The following is a 16,779-nucleotide window of genomic DNA, read 5'->3' as shown; positions in this document are numbered from 1 at the left end:
TTTTATTAATTTGGTAGAATTTAACGATTTACGATCCAATTCTACGATTCCGATTCTACAGAATCCAAAACGATTCTACTTAGAATCTCGATTTTAACAACCTTGATGACAACTCCCTTCAAATATAGCAAAAGTGCTACCAAGAAATTCTTCTAACAAGGCAACACAAGAAAATGAAACCTCGACTTGACACATCTTGGAGCCCCTTGGTAACATCAAAAACTTTTTGCAAAACTCTTTTGCAAAAATAATTAAGAATGGTCAGTTTCTCCAAAACTACTGAATTCTTCAAGAAATACTCCACCATTTTCAGATCATCACTCTCCCATTGAAATAAATTAATTTCAACATTCTTTAGGTTAAACAACAAACAAGAAGGCACATTCTGAGGTGGATACTAACGCCACGTAGCCTGATTTTCCTCTTCATCATAGAATTCATCCTCTCCATCATCAAATTCCTCTTCATCATAGAATTCATCCTCTCCAGCATCGAATTTAAGACCCTAATTAAATAAGAAATTATTAGTAGTAACATCTCAAATTTAATTACACAGATAAATTAATCAAGACTGTTAGTTTTACCCTAAAAATAAGAGTTTCCAGTTGTGGCGAGCTGGCAAGAAAATCCGGAACGAATTTCCATTCAACATAATTGCGAATGGAAAAGCTCCAAATAACTCAAATGTTCGAACTTTGGCTGAGGAAGCCAGCAAGAGTATTGATAGATCTACATGGGATCTACATGCGGAAAAATAAAATAAATAAATAACATAATAATAATAATAATAATAATAATAAAGGAAAAAAAGGAAGTCAAATTGAATTGCACAAGTATAGAGTGAATTAATCCAGACAAATAGTGTTTTTCCCTCAAAATATCAAGGGATTCCAATTGTGGCATGCTTTCAAGAAAGTCCAGAATGAATTTCCATTCAACACATTGATCCGCAAGCTTCAAATGAGTCAAATGTTCAAACTTTGGCAGGGTAACCCTGCATGACTGAAAGGTCTTCATGAAAGAAAAAAACAAGGAAAAGAAATTATTAATTAAAGTCTAGAAAGAACATTTGGGCATATATAAATAAAGACGAAGAAGAAGAAATGATGAAAAATAGAACGAGCTAACCTTCATTGAACCGGCCGATAAACTAAGACACTGAACCTTAGATATTGCTTGAAGAAATTCAGCAACAAGCACGTCCACAGATCGATCATGAACATGGTTGCGAGTTGGATTTAAAGTGATGTTGGCATTGACAAGGGCATGTAATGTATTCACTGAATAGTCTTTTGCTACTTAGTCGTACGTCGGATACAAAATCTTGAAGATTCAGTGCATTAACCACATACTTGTGCACCCCGTACGTGCCAGCACTGTAATGCGTAATTCTTTTATTTCATAAGAGATGGGGCAGAAATGTTAAAAACACTAATATCATTTTTCCAACCATCACTCTTTATAAACAATTCTTCAAGCAGAGGGCAGCTGGAAAAGAGCCTATAAATTGAGTCATCATCCACAAATTGAATTGAATAAATACGGTGAATTTTAAGACTCGGTAGACACCCCAAAGTAGGGAAATTGAGAACAATTCCAGCAGAGAGTTCAAGAAGCACCAGACTTGTACTACAAGTAAAAAGCTCACGAGGCAGCCCATTGTAGTTCCCATTGTTGCCTCTCATTTGGTAGAAAATATGAAGTTCACGCACATTACGTGATAGCGCGGTAGAAATCCATGCATTAAGATGTGAAACATCATAAGCCCGACTGCATCTCAGACTAAATTTCTGAAAATCTGATACATTACGCATTAGAACTCTATTGACAAAATTGACGAAGCTCGTTTAATTTCACATTCTATTCATCTGTTGAGTTATAGATTTCCCTCCCACCTCACAATCATCGAAGTCGAGATTAGTGATGGAAGTCCAAAGACACTTCCATTTGGTCGTTGGAAGAGAAGAGAGGATTTGTTCAAGAAGGCAACGCGGCAAGTTGCTAATTCTGTCTTCATTTTCCTCCATTTTCACTTCCTCAAGATCCTTCCTGAGTTCTGAAATTGACTCCACTTCGGCCTGTGATATTTCAGGCTGAAAAGAATAAATTTATGAACGTCTAAAAAGATGGCAGTGAATAACTTGTTGAATTATATGTCTATATATAGTGTTTTGAAATCAACTATTTAGCTACCCCATAAGACCATTGATCGAGGAAGGTGGTGGGTACGTTGTAACTGAATTAAAATTCTAATGAGATAGGTCATGAAAAATGGTTCACTTTCCAACCCCCGCCCCAACCCAAAAAAAAAAAAAGAGTAGAAAATATGTACTCTCGTAATACATATTTTTTAATTTTTTATTTCTTATTATTATACCAAGAATCTTGTGATTCTTCTTTACCTTTCAAAATAGACCGTGAGTGTTTAAGTGTCTAAAAAAGCAAAGTAAGTGTGTGAATAGTATATGTAAGTTCTTGCCAATGACAAAAAACTTAAATAAAAAAATTTAAAATATATTATTATTATTATTATTATTTGGGACAATAGATTGAATCCATTGTTTCCATTAACTCATTAGTTGTCTTATAAGCACTTTTGGCCTTATAAAATAGGAGACTAAACACTTGAAATTAAGCATAAGATTTTTAAGATAGTAATTAGTTAATATTTAATACCAACGGCTAGTGATCTAGCGGTATCGGTCTCTTATTTTTCAAAGGAAATTCTGGGGTTCAAGAATCAGAAAAGACATGTGTGTGTGAGTACCAACTAAGAAAAAAAAAAATTAGTTAATATTTGATACTTCGCACAAACCCAAAAAATTATGTAAGTGGGACAGTCTTTAACAAAATATATATATATATATATATATATATATATATATATATAAATTGTAGTAGAAAATATGTACTCGGTAATCATTTTTTGATTATTCATTTTTTAATATTATTATACCAAGAGTCTTGTGATCCAATAATATCTCTTGTCTATTTATAGAATTTTCAACTCAATTATTTAATTTATTTAGATGGCCGTTGGGCACCCTAGAAGAACATTGATTGTGTGCTAATTTTTTAAATTGAATTAAAATCTGAACTAGATAGGTGAAAGGCAATCAAATGGTTCACTTTTCCAGAGCCACTGAATTAAAACATGTTAATTTGGCTAAAAAGTTGGACATCTTGGTGATTTCTGTTTCTAAATTCATCTTAGTGACTAAAAATTTTCTCATGAGTTGTGAACATTCATCGATTGGTGTTCCTTATGGGGAGCTAAACTTTTTAATATCGTAGTTTTTAATGTTATTTTTATTTTTATTTTTAGTAAATTGCTGAACATCGATCACAAATATAATTAGTGAATTAGTATCTGAATTTAGATGACTGTTTATTTGGCAGTTTTGTTTTTTGGTATTTTAAAAGTAAAAATCGCAAAACTTATATATTACTGTAGCCTATAGGATACAAACCCTAATATAATTCAATAACTTGAATTCAATTCCAAACAGGACATTTTGATATATATATATATATATATATATACTGGTATAATCCACGTGGGATGCACGTGAAAAAATAAATATTTTATATTATAAAAAATCTTAACCTGAAAAAAAGAATTCAAAAAACATAAATTCGAAGAATTCACAAAAAATAAAAATAAAATAAAAAATCAATTCACTCTATGAAATCTAAAACGTTACAGAATTTGAAGAGTAAAAAATTAAAATTAAACTTTTAATGGAACAACATTACTGTAAATTCTTTTTATCAAGGCAATGACCACGAAGGCTATACACTGAAGTGTAATTTAAAATATTAAAGAATTTGAAGAATCAAAAACTAAAATTAACCTTCAATTAGGCTTTTAATGGAACACATTAATGTAAATTCTTTTAATCAAGGCAAAAACCTTATTTTTTGATTTGAAATATAAAAAAGTATGGTCACTTGGTGTATAAACATTGAAATGATATAAGAGTTATAAATTTTTTTGAAAATTTTTTTTTGTCGTTGACAAGAAACTCATATATACAATAAGTGTGTCTATAAATGAAAGAACTAAAGTATATATATCAAATAGTTCTGAAACTTTAAGTGCTTTATTGAGACCTTTTATGAAGAAAAAAACAAAATGTTAAAGAAATAGAGAAATAACACTTTGTTTTTCAAGGCAAGAATACATATTATATAAATCGATTTTGGATAATACATCAATACCAACTTCTTCACAAATGAATTCAGGCAACCCCTGAACAAATAGAAGTCCAGTCGTATATCTCAAAGCTATTTTGCCAAGGTGGTGAGCACTGCAACCAAACTGACCTATAGCAACAGTTGAAACCACCTCTAAAAGTTGAAAAAATTGCTGCTATATCCTATTGCAGCATAATAGCGGCCGTCGTTTGTTTAGACGCCTAAAGGGTCGACGCAATACCGATATGAAAACCATGAAGACTTTCGCAGCCTCGAGCGAAACAATCCACTAACTTGGAAGCAAAGTATAATAGACATTGACTTAGGCTCACACCCACTTTGCTTTACTAAGAACTAGTTGCTGAACATTCCAAGCTTACTCTTGTTGTTGGGAAACGTGCTAGTTTTAAAAACTTTTCGAGGGATTTAAATTCATAAATCTTGATTCATTACTTAGAGACAAGTTTTATGCAAAAATAAAACATGATGTATCATTCAATTAAAAGATTGAATACTTACATCAAGGTTTGAGTAAACCTTAGATCTCTTCTCTAAAGTGAATGTTCTCACTTATTGTAGATCTCTTAGCAAGATGCATTCTCCATGGATCTCCATCTTCTTGATAATTGTTTTGCCTTTAGGAATCACTCATATGCCTCCATGAATGACCTTGAAAAACTAGGCTTGTGGGAGCCTCCATTAGATGAGAACACTAACCCTAATTTTTTGTAGAAAGAGAAAATTTATTCCTTTTTTCTTCTTCCAAAAATCACCCCTAAAATATACATAGACCATGTATATTTATAGGCAACATAAAGGTAAAGAAAAGGAAACAACAAATCCTTCTCAATCTCTAATTCATATGTCTCAAATCTAATATGATTCCAATATCAAGTTGGGCTATGAGTGAGAATCCATTGGGCCTATTATTTTATTGGCTACAACGAATTAATAATTGGCCCGGTCCATGGACCCAATTCAATTAATTCATAAATTAATTTCTACTCCACTAAAAGAAATTAATTGAACTCCAATTAAATAATAAATAACCTCTAAGTCAATATTGCACTTTGACCCCTCTATGCATAATTAGTTATCGGATAAATAAAGCCATCAATCCGACTACCTAATTAATATATTTATTTTGGTACCTTTGATTATTTCTGGCTCGATCACAATAAAACATTTGTTTGACAAAAATAATAATTTAAATAAATAAATATATAATAAATTATTTTGTCTAAAAATACACGAAGGCCTTCGAATTTCCTTTGTGATCAACCATAATCAATACAAAATAAATACAAGTAGCAATGATGCAAATATTGAAAATATAACTCTCTAACTATTAATTACATAACTACCCAAAGTGTCAGTCTAAGGATCCCGAAGAATCCGCCGAACAAATCAAAGTAATTATTAATTAATAAAAGAGTTTATAATTTTCTCATACTTAAGAGTCAAATGCCATGACGGTGATAGGGAGCAATTGCATACGACGGCTCTGGCAATATATCTCAACCTAACGCGGATCCAGTTCAAATCTTAATTAATTATGAGTCCATCCATAATTACCGACTATGAACCATTTATGATTACTATTTATATATCATGCATTGATTGCCATCACAAACATATATATAAATATCTCTTGTAATCAAATGAACACTATCAATTCTATAATGAATCGAAATATAATGCATTGAATTCACCAATTGTATAAAACATAAATATTTCATAAACGTCAGGAACATATGTCACTTTAATCCAAACAGGAATTTGCTATGCCAGGGCATATAAATCCCAATAGCTCCCACTTGCCCTCATAGCCAATTCAAATTGCACCTAACTACAATGTTATCCAGATGATGATCAAAATTATTGATCAATAGCACCTTTGATAATGGATCAACAAAGTTGTGTTCCAATGCAATGTTCTAGCCACAAGTACATTTTCCTCATAGCCAATTCAAATTGCATCTAACTCCAATGTTATCCAGGTGTTGATCAAAACTATTGATCGACGACACCTTTGTTAATGGATCAACAAAGTTGTGTTCCAATGCAATGTTTTAGCCACAAGTACATTTTCTTGCCGGACAATATCATGTAGAACATGATACTTCCTATTAGTGTATTTTGTTCATCTATGGAACCTTGGGTCATTGGTTTGGACTATTTCTGCACTATTGTCGCAATATAACTCGATAGGCAGGCTAGTATGCTCCACAACCTCTAAATCAGTGAGATCAAACCAATAGGCTTCTTTTGCCGCCTTTAAGGCTGCAATATATTCCACCTGCAGGTTTGAGTCAGCAGTTGAAATCTGCTTAATAATCTACCAACTGATTTCCCTTCCATTAAGTGAACATACACTAAGTCATGAACCTCATAGTATCTACTTCTGATTGAAAATCAGAACTAGCATACCTGACTAGGACCATATCATCACATCCATAAATGAGTATGATATCATTGATTATCCTTAGGTACTTAATGATATTTTTCACAACAGACTAGTTGTCAAGTCCAGTATTGGACTGATCTTTACTGACTATCCCTACTATGTAGCGGATGTCCTGTTTAGTATAGACCATGGCATATATGAGACTCCCATATGCCAAAGCATATAGTTCAAGTCTCATTTGCTCAGTCTCCTCTGCTAGTCTTGGAAAACTACTTACTAGAGAGAGCAATCCATATTAATAAAACAAGAACTCATTCTTTGAGTTATGCATACCAAACCTGGTCAAAACTTTATCAATGTAGGATTATTAAGATAAGCCTATTTTCCTTTTAACCTGATCTTGCAAAAGCTTGATCCTAGGAATATAGCTTACATCTTGAAAAATCCTTCATTTAAAAGTAATTGAACAACTACCTCTTTATTGATGACAAACCTTCCACATCATTCTATACGAGTAGGATATCATCAATATATATAAAATCAGAAAAATAATGACATTCCCTTGTACACTCATAATTTATTCACTAAGAAATCTTCTGGTATCTTTTTGTAGATTAACTTGCCTTCCATAGGAATCACCCTACTAAAAAGTTCTACAAGATCCCAGAATTTATTAGAATATATAGATTCCAACTCTGATTTCATAGTAACTCGCCAAAACGATCTGTATCCATATCGGTTCACGCTTCCGTGTAGCTTACTGGGTCCAACTCATGTTTAACAGGGATGTCCATAACGGTCTCACCTAAAAACATTATTTTGTCGGATTAGATAATTATCCTCCCACTACATCAATGTATCGATGAAGGAATCTGTGTACTAGACGATGCTGACGCATCAATAGGGAATTCATCTATAATTCTAAATCTCTATACTAAGTGTGTTCATATGTGGTACATCTGGTACTCATACCATATTCTCTAACACTATGCTACTAGGTATGTGATTTATAATATGATTCTCCTATAGATAAACAGTGAGTGTAAACAATCAACTTTTATCATTGAGATCATAAAATAATCCGTCCTAGTGACTTTTAGAGTAGCTATCAAATCTATCATGCGTATGATCTGTTTCCAACTTACTTGTCCATATCAAGCGCACATGTGCAAGACTACCCCATATGCGCATGTGATTCAAACTAAGATTTAGTCAAAAACACTACTTAGTTAATATATTTATTTTGGTACCTTTGATTATTTCTGGCTCGATCACAATAAAATATTTGTTTGACAAAAATAATAATTTAAATAAATAAATATATAATAAATCATTTTGTCTAAAAATACACGAAGGCCTTCGAATTTCCTTTGTGATCAACCATAATCAATACAAAATAAATACAAGTAGCAATGATGCAAATATTGAAAATATAACCCTCTAACTATTAATTACATAGCTACCCAAAGTGTCAGTCTAAGGATCCCGAAGAATCCGCCGAACAAATCAAAGTAATTATTAATTAATAAAAGAGTTTATAATTTTCTCATACTTAAGAGTCAAATGCCATGACGGTGATAGGGAGCAATTGCATACGACGGCTCTCGCAATATATCTCAACCTAACGCGGATCCAGTTCAAATCTTAATTAATTATGAGTCCATCCATAATTACCGACTATGAACCATTTATGATTACTATTTATATATCATGCATTGATTGCCATCACAAACATATATATAAATATCTCTTGTAATCAAATGAACACTATTAATTCTATAATGAATCGAAATATAATACATTGAATTCACCAATTGTATAAAACATAAATATTTCACAAACGTCAGGAACATATGTCACTTTAATCCAAACAGGAATTTGTTATGCCAGGGCATATAAATCCCAACACTTGCGACTCCCCATCCAATTGCTGCAGGCTACACGCTTACTCCTCAACCCTTGTAGCAAGGTTGTTGGTAGATCACGAACACTTCGTGAATGCTCTGAGCCCTTCATAGCGATAGCTCGATCGCTTTCTTCTTTTCTCAAATCTAAATTGATGAAGACAAATAGAAACCCTACTTTTTATATACAAATTTAACTAAATCTTCAATATGCTTGAACTCTGATCAAATAGAGATCACTACCCTAAGATCACTCTCCTGTAATAATGTGTGCTCTGAAGTATAAAAAAATATACAGAACAATTAAGGTGATTTTCTGTAGAAAAATATTCTAAAAAAATTCTCAATAGCAAAAATATTTTCAATCTTTAAAACCCCTAATTAATCAAGAGAGAAATAGAGTTTATATATACTTGGAGAGTCTCTAAAATATATAGAAAGTTGTTTTAAAATTGTATAAGAACTTCTCCAAGAGTTTGGGTAAAAATAGGAAATTGAAAAGTTACCAAGATCTGATTTTTCACACATTCAAGAAAGTGCAACCGGATCTATTTCAAAGTGCAACCGGTTTGACTTTCACTGAATCCCATTTTCCTTTAGAAAGTGCAACCGGTTCTACTTGAAAATGCAACCGGTTGGATTTTTCCTAAGAGCTGTTTTTTGTGCAAGAAATGCAAATGGTTCTAAAATGAAATGTAGTCGGTTGGATTTTGTTGATTACTATTTCCAACCTAAACTCTCGTACCCAACTTTAAAAAAAAACACAAGTGTTCCCCATTCACATACCTATTGTAAATGATGTACTCATCAAATCGAAGTATGCTCGCACGTTACAACATTTGTAGTTTCACTTTCGATATCAAGACTCAAAGTAACAACTCGATCGGATACGTTTTGACACAAAAATTTGCTAATTATAAATTTTATATCTCACATTTTCATTTACATTTGAGATTCATTTGGCATTATTTAATTATATTTACAAACTGTGTGTCTCAAAATTATTGCTTCTTAATTTGATGACATATTGCATCTTTTTCATTTACTTGATGAGCATTTTGGCCACTGCAACAAAAATTTTGAATGAAAAAGGCAATTGTTTTGAAGGTAGGGGAGCACAGTGAAACAAAATGTACAAGTTTGATGCCATGTGTAATTAGGGCAAGCCTCATGGGAGGTTAGTATAATTCACCCTTAAATTAATGATGGGTACAGAAAACAGTAATAATACCGACCGGCTCTTTTATTAGTTTCCATAGAAAATAATTATATATATTTTTTCATTTTTATAAGTATATGCAATCCTCTCTTCTTTTTTATCAGCCGAGGAGCACCGAGCATGGGCAAAAAGAGACCCTTTGCCTTTTGTTCACACAAACATGTACGTCCCCTCTCTCTTATCATCTCTCTCTTCACACATACACGCACTATATAATATGTAATATATATAGTATGTAGCTATCCGTGGTTTGTTCCCTCTCTCCAGTTTACAACTGGACATGAATATATACACACACACACAAGGATGAGACAAAAACAGTGTAATTGAACTTCTATGAGCTTCTGTGTTCTGTTATGCAACTTTCTTAGTCATTGTCTAGCAATAATTATTTATTTATTTTAAAAAAAATTAGGTCTCTAATGCTATGATAATTATTGTTCATCTATTGGAGAAAAATGAAAATGTCATATGATAATGCTATGATAATTATTGTCTTTATCACGGGGAAATCTATCTCCTTGTTAAAAATAAAGAGAGAGAGAGAGAGAGAGAGAGAAAGAGTATAGAACTCTGTATTGTATTGTATTGTATTGTATGTAATGAGTTACATAAACGGCCTATTTATAGGAGAAGGTTTGGGACTAGGTGAGTGATGAACAAGTAACCTATAGATAATAATATGGTAAGTGTAATCATTGATGATAATTTGTAGTATGCAAGAAACTTATGTGATAGGTAAAGGGATAAACTTATAATCTAACATCCCTTTCAAACTCAAGGTGGGTATGAATGTGGGTTTTAGTAAGGGGTGTTTGAAGTTATTTCTTACAAAAAAATTCATATGTAAGTAATTAGCCCAAACTTCAGGGGAGCTGAGAGTAATTTATGTTAATAATGGTAGTAAGTCTCCAAATTGTGGGTAATGTGGCTTGTTGCAGGGTGGATAACATTTATATCAACGTGGGCTTTAATACAAGGAGAACCCATTTTCAAGGCGCTAGAATTTCATATTCTTATTGGGCCGATGATAACCTAATTCTACATCTCACCACTTTAAATTTTCATAGCTCAAGACTCGTTAACTTAACTCACTCTGAGCTAAGCTAACTCACAAAAAGGAATGGGCTTTTCTGAATCACTCTCCAGCCCTAGGGCTAAGGTTTTTCCCTGATGCTTGTCGAAGATCGAGCACAGGATAGAGGCTAACATTCAAATCGCTCAACCCTATGGCTTTTAGATCCAGTAGGTCTATTTCACCCATGTTTCATTTCATATTCGACACTCTCATACATCACAGAATCAATCATAATACACACAGAGTTGTTCGTTTTTTTGAAACACAATCAATAGCAAACACCTCAAATTTCACAGAGAAACAAGCTGTCACGATCTCTTACCTCACAAAGTCATGTGGGTTGTCTTTAGAATCTGCCATTTCAGCTTCTAAGAAGCTCAAAATTAAGAGCACTGAGAAACCGGACTCGGTTCTTGAGCTCCTAAGGTCGCATGGCTTCACTGAAAATCACATTTCTCGCCTAATTTCCTGTTGGCCAGGTTTAATTTTGGCTGATCCAGAGAGAACTGTGAGACCCAAAATTGATTATTTTGCATCTTTAGGTCTTGTCGGACCTGACTTGCCTAGGGTTCTTTGTTCATGTAACGTGTTAAATAGCAGTTTGGAAAACCAAATCAAACCCACATGTGATTTCCTTAAACAATACTTAAGGACCAATGAGAATTTAATTTATGCTATTAAGCGATGTAGCCGTGTGGTTCTGTACAAAGTTGAAAAAATTATGGTGCCAAATATCTACACCTTGCGGGCTCATGGTGTGCCTGAATCCCTTATTGGAAGACTGATCATGTTGCAGGTGGGCACACTACTGTTGAGAGTTGATGTGTTCAAAGAGGCTGCCGATGCAGTAAAGGAAATGGGTTTTGATCCCAAAACTGTATCATAACGTATTGGCTGTCCGTTCAATGTTGATTAATAGTAAACTCACCTGGGAAAAGAAGAAGGAAGCTTATATGAGCTTTGGTTGGTCTGATAGCACATTTAATTCCGCATTCAAATTGCAACCATTGTGTATGCTTTGTTCGGAGAAGAAGATCAAGGAACTGATGAATTTCTGTTAATAAAAAAAAATAATGTATCATATACTATAGTATAATTTATTTAAATATTATTTTGTAAATATAATATTTATTATAATAATCTATATATATATATTTATATGGTTTAATATCAAGAAAATAAAACTATAAAAGAATCTGATAAAGTCGAGGCTAGAATTTAATTCTATAGCCTTAAGACAGATACGCCCCGCTACGGTGCTAACGGACTCTTCGGCGTCTATCTCCCAGGATACAACGACTTTTCTTCCTTTGGTAGTAGCACTTCAAACCAATGGAATAGGCGAACCGGCTCGGTGTAGTACTCTCTGATGAACTCAGACTCGGAGACCAGGATTGAACCTAAACTTGGAAACCAAGGTTCGAACCCAATCCAAACCAGTTTAGGTTGAACCCAAACCAGTGGCTGAACCGAACAAAGAAGAAATTCAGAAGAAGAGAAGAATATTTCTGAATTTGGTGTAAATTGAAATGAACCCAATGATGGGTATTTATAGGCTTGTTGGTGCCTATTCTGAATGGGTGCAACCATTGTTGACCAATCAGAATTAAAAAACTGTTGGTGCTGGGTAAATAGTTAAACCCATTTCACAATCAAGTCCCGCCCCGCCCCGCCCTAGCCCGGACCGGGTCGGGCGGGCGGCGCGCGCGGTAGTTGGTTCGGATCCAGGCTAGCCTAGGTCCTCCCCCTCTTAAAAACTTGGGTGCCCTTGGGCCCAAACCCAAATCCCATACTAGACATATATATACTCAAGGTTGCTTTGCTACTTTTTCGATGTGGGACAAGCATTTCCCACTTTATTCACACCCATTTAGGCTTTATAAATCACTTACTTTGGAGCCAATTTCTCATTCACCCGGAAACGGATTTGAGAAAATAAATATACCACGTTCATCTCCTCGCAGAGACGAACGCGCTCATCAATAGATTCGCAAAAAATTCTTAGCGGAATCTTTTTAATAATCCTTCCAAAGTTTGCGTTTTCTAATGCCGTTTCCAACAATCCCCCACATGAATGAAAATTTTCGCAGATTACAAAAGGAGAAGATACAGACACTATAGAGAGTACTATTGGAAAGTTACTGCATCGGGATAGGTAGCTTTTGGCCTTGAACCTTCCCTAGTGTATTACTATCGGATTTACTAGCTAACCAGTGAACATTATGTCTTGAACTGTTCAGCCATTGATGTAAACCAAGACAATAGCAAACACACAATTCCTTCCCACACAAAGTCGGTTCTCACGGTTGTGTTCATATGGCCCTGAACAACGCCTGGTATTTCATGAGCGCTCCAGAAAACTTAGCCTTAGAAGTTCTCATAGAAGCGGCCCCACTTCACACTCATATAGGTGACTTCTTATTAAGAGTATCCTACCATACCCCACTTGAATTTTCAAGGTATAAGAGTCATTAAAAGCATAGCTTATCCTACTTATCGCTGTAGGTAACACTGTCTCATCATAGAAATAGGTAGAAGATTGAATCTTCCCAGTGCTTCTGGTGAGCCATTCAGAATTTGTGTTGTCCCTTTGAACCTAGATCTTGGGATCTCCAGTCAACTAGGTTGGGTTTCCATTAAGATGACTCGTTAGCTTTCGACTTTAATCCCATTCCCCTCGATGAACTATATACTTGCTCTCTTGTCAAACCTTTTGTAAACGGATCCGCTAAATTATCTTTTGACCTGATATAATCTATTGAGATTATCCCACTTGAGAGCAATTGTCTAACGGTATTATGTCGTCGACGTATATGTCGAGACTTACCGTTGTACATATTACTTTGTGCCCTTCCAATTGCTGATTGACTATCACAATGTATACATATAGCGGGCACCGGTTTAGGCCAATTTGGAATATCTTCTAAGAAATTACGAAGCCACTCAGCTTCTTCACCTGCTTTATCCAAAGCAATAAATTCAGATTCCATAGTGGATCTGGCAATACAAGTTTGTTTTGAAGATTTCCAAGATATGGCACCTCCTCCAATAGTAAAGACATAGCCACTTGTGGATTTAGAATCCTTAGTATCTGATATCCAATTAGCATCACTGTATCCTTCAAGTACTGCTGGATATCTAGAATAATGTAATCCATAACTTATAGTATATTTTAAATACCTTAGAACCCTAATTATTGCAGTCCAATGGTTCTTTCCTGGATTACTAGTATATCTACTCAATTTATTAACTGAGTATGCTATGTCTGGGCGTGTGCAATTCGTCAAATACATTAAGCTTCCTATAATGCGAGAATACTCAAGTTGTGATATGCTAGGACCAGTATTTTTCGATAAATGAAGATTTACATCAACAGGAGTCTTTACAAGACTACTATCCCCTTTATTAAAATTTTCTAATATTTTCTCAATATAGTGAGATTGAGATAATACTAGACCATCTGATGTTCTAGAAATCTTAATTCCTAGTATGACATCTGCTATGCCTAAATCTTTCATATCAAAATTTTTGGTCAACATCTTTTTAGTAGTTTTGATTATAACATCATTACTACCCATTATTAGCATATCATCCACATATAGGCACACAATGACATATCCATTTTGAGTGTTTTTCACATACACACATTTATCACACTCATTAATTTTAAAACCATTTGACAACATCACTTTGTCAAATTTTTCATGCCATTGTTTAGGTGCTTGTTTTAATCCATATAAGGATTTTACAAGTTTGCACACCTTCTTTTCTTTCCCTGGAACTATAAACCCTTCAGGTTGTTCCATATAGATTTCCTCCTCTAATTCACCATTTAAGAAGGCAGTCTTAACATCCATTTGATGTATTTCTAAGTTTTGCAGTGCTGCAATAGCTAGTAACAATCTAATGGATGTTATTCTTGTGACTGGTGAATATGTATCAAAATAATCCAGGCCTTCTTTTTGCCTATATCCCTTAGCAACAAGTCGGGCTTTATATTTTTCAATTGAACCATCAGGCTTCATCTTCCTCTTGAAAATCCACTTATACCCTAAAGGTTTAGTACCAGGAGGAAGATCCACCAGCTCCCAAGTATGATTTTGCATGATGGATTCAATTTCACTATTTATGGCTTCTTTCCATAAATTAGCTTCAGGAGAAGACATAGCTTCCTTGTAGCTTTGTGGCTCATTCTCCAATATATATGTCAGAAAGTCAGGACCGAATGACTTAGACGTTCTAGCTCTTTTGCTACGTCTAGGTTCTTCCTCATTTTCATCATCTATAGACTCTTGGTCTATATTCTCTTGTATATTGCTATTAGCAGTATCATAATTTCTTTTAAGAGGATTTTTGCAAGGAAATATATCCTCAAAGAAATAAGCATTCCTTGACTCAATAATTGTATTGACATGGATATCAGGAATGTCTGATTTATGCACAAGAAAACGATATGCACTACTATTCTGTGCATAGCCTATGAAAATACCATCAAAGGTTTTTGGTCCTATCTTAACTTTCTTAGGAGTAGGAACCGCAACCTTAGCTAAACACCCCCACACTTTTAAAAATTTATAGGAAGGTTTTTGACCTTTCCATAATTCATAAGGTGTCACATTTGATTTCTTTTGAGGTACCTTGTTGAGAACATAATTAGCAGAGAGCAAAGCTTCCCCCCACAAATTCTGGGTTAAACCAGAACTTATCAACATAGCATTCATCATTTCTTTTAAGGTACGATTTTTGCGTTCAGCAACACCGTTCTGTTGAGGTGAATAAGGAGCGGTAGTTTGGTGAATAATACCATGTTCTGAACAAATGTCAGCGAATGGTATTTCGTATTCACCACCTCTATCACTTCTAAACATCTTTATCTTTTTTCCAAGTTGATTCTCAACCTCATTCTTGTAATGTTTAAACATTTCCAAGGCTTCATCTTTACTTCTTAACAAATATACATAACAATATCTTGTGCAGTCATCAATAAAAGTAACGAAATACTTTTTCCCACCTCTAGTTGGCACAGATTTAAAGTCACAGATATCACTGTGAATTAATGCTAGAGGTTCAGTACTTCGCTCTATGGAGTGAAATGAGGTTCTAGTCAATTTTGCTTCTACACATGTTTGGCATTTTGATTTAAATCAATATTAAATTTAGGTATAGATTCCATGTTAATCAATCTACGAATAGTATCATAATTAACATGTCCTAACCTACCATGCCATACATCAGATGAGTCAATAATATAAGTAGAAGAAGCACTAGCTTTATTATTATCATTAATAGCTTTGGGTACAACAGTCATTACATTGAACTTAAATAGTCCATTACTTAAATACCCTTTGCCCACATACACCCCATTCTTAGTCAGCACAAACTTATCAGATACAAAGACCAGCTTGAACCCATTCTTGCTTAGTAGTGACCCAGAGACCAAGTTCTTCCTGATGTCTGGTACATGCAACACATTATTAAGAGTGAGCTCTTTCCCTGAGGTCATTAGTAGCTTGATTTTTCCTTGTCCTTCAACCTTTGCAGTAGAAGAATTCCCCATGTAGAGTTGTTCTTCATTATTTATAGTTTCATAGGTAGTGAACATCCTCTTTTCAGAGCAAACATGACGAGTAGCTCCTGTGTCCACCCACCATTCTCTGTTGTTGCTTACCAGGTTGATTTCAGAAACCACAGCTGAAAGATTTAACTCTGATACATCAGCTGTCAACTTATCTTCTTCAGCTATGTGCACCTCAGTGGTCTTCTTCTTGGGGTTATGATGTGTTTTGCGGCTACGACAATCTTTAGCTCGGTGTCCTAGCTTGCCGCATATGAAACACTTCCCAGTGAACTTCTTGTAGTTTCCTTGGCTAGGACCTTCTCCAGAGTGCTTCCTCTTCTTATTTTTCTGTCCTGCTTCCACTACATTTGCCTTTGACACTATTGAAGAATTTCCGGCTCTCTTTTCAGATGTACG

The 16,779-nt window shown here is 34.3% G+C and overlaps 1 protein-coding gene across 1 annotated transcript; it reads left to right on the top strand.

Annotated features, from left to right (window-relative positions):
* Nucleotides 1-10,989: 10,989 nt before the first annotated feature.
* LOC132314196 (uncharacterized) lies at nt 10,990-11,691 on the top strand. The gene has a single exon (XM_059813089.1). The coding sequence runs from the start codon at nt 10,990-10,992 to the stop codon at nt 11,689-11,691; it is 702 nt and encodes a 233-aa protein (XP_059669072.1).
* Nucleotides 11,692-16,779: the final 5,088 nt, after the last annotated feature.

This window comes from Cornus florida, unplaced genomic scaffold (genome assembly GCF_030987335.1).
Source record: "Cornus florida cultivar Cherokee Brave unplaced genomic scaffold, ASM3098733v1 CherokeeBrave_3.0.0_Hap2_Chr06, whole genome shotgun sequence".
NCBI classification, from domain to species: Eukaryota; Viridiplantae; Streptophyta; class Magnoliopsida; order Cornales; family Cornaceae; genus Cornus; species Cornus florida.
The sequence above is the reverse complement of the archived record's forward strand: the minus strand, read 5'-3'. Positions and strand labels throughout refer to the sequence as shown.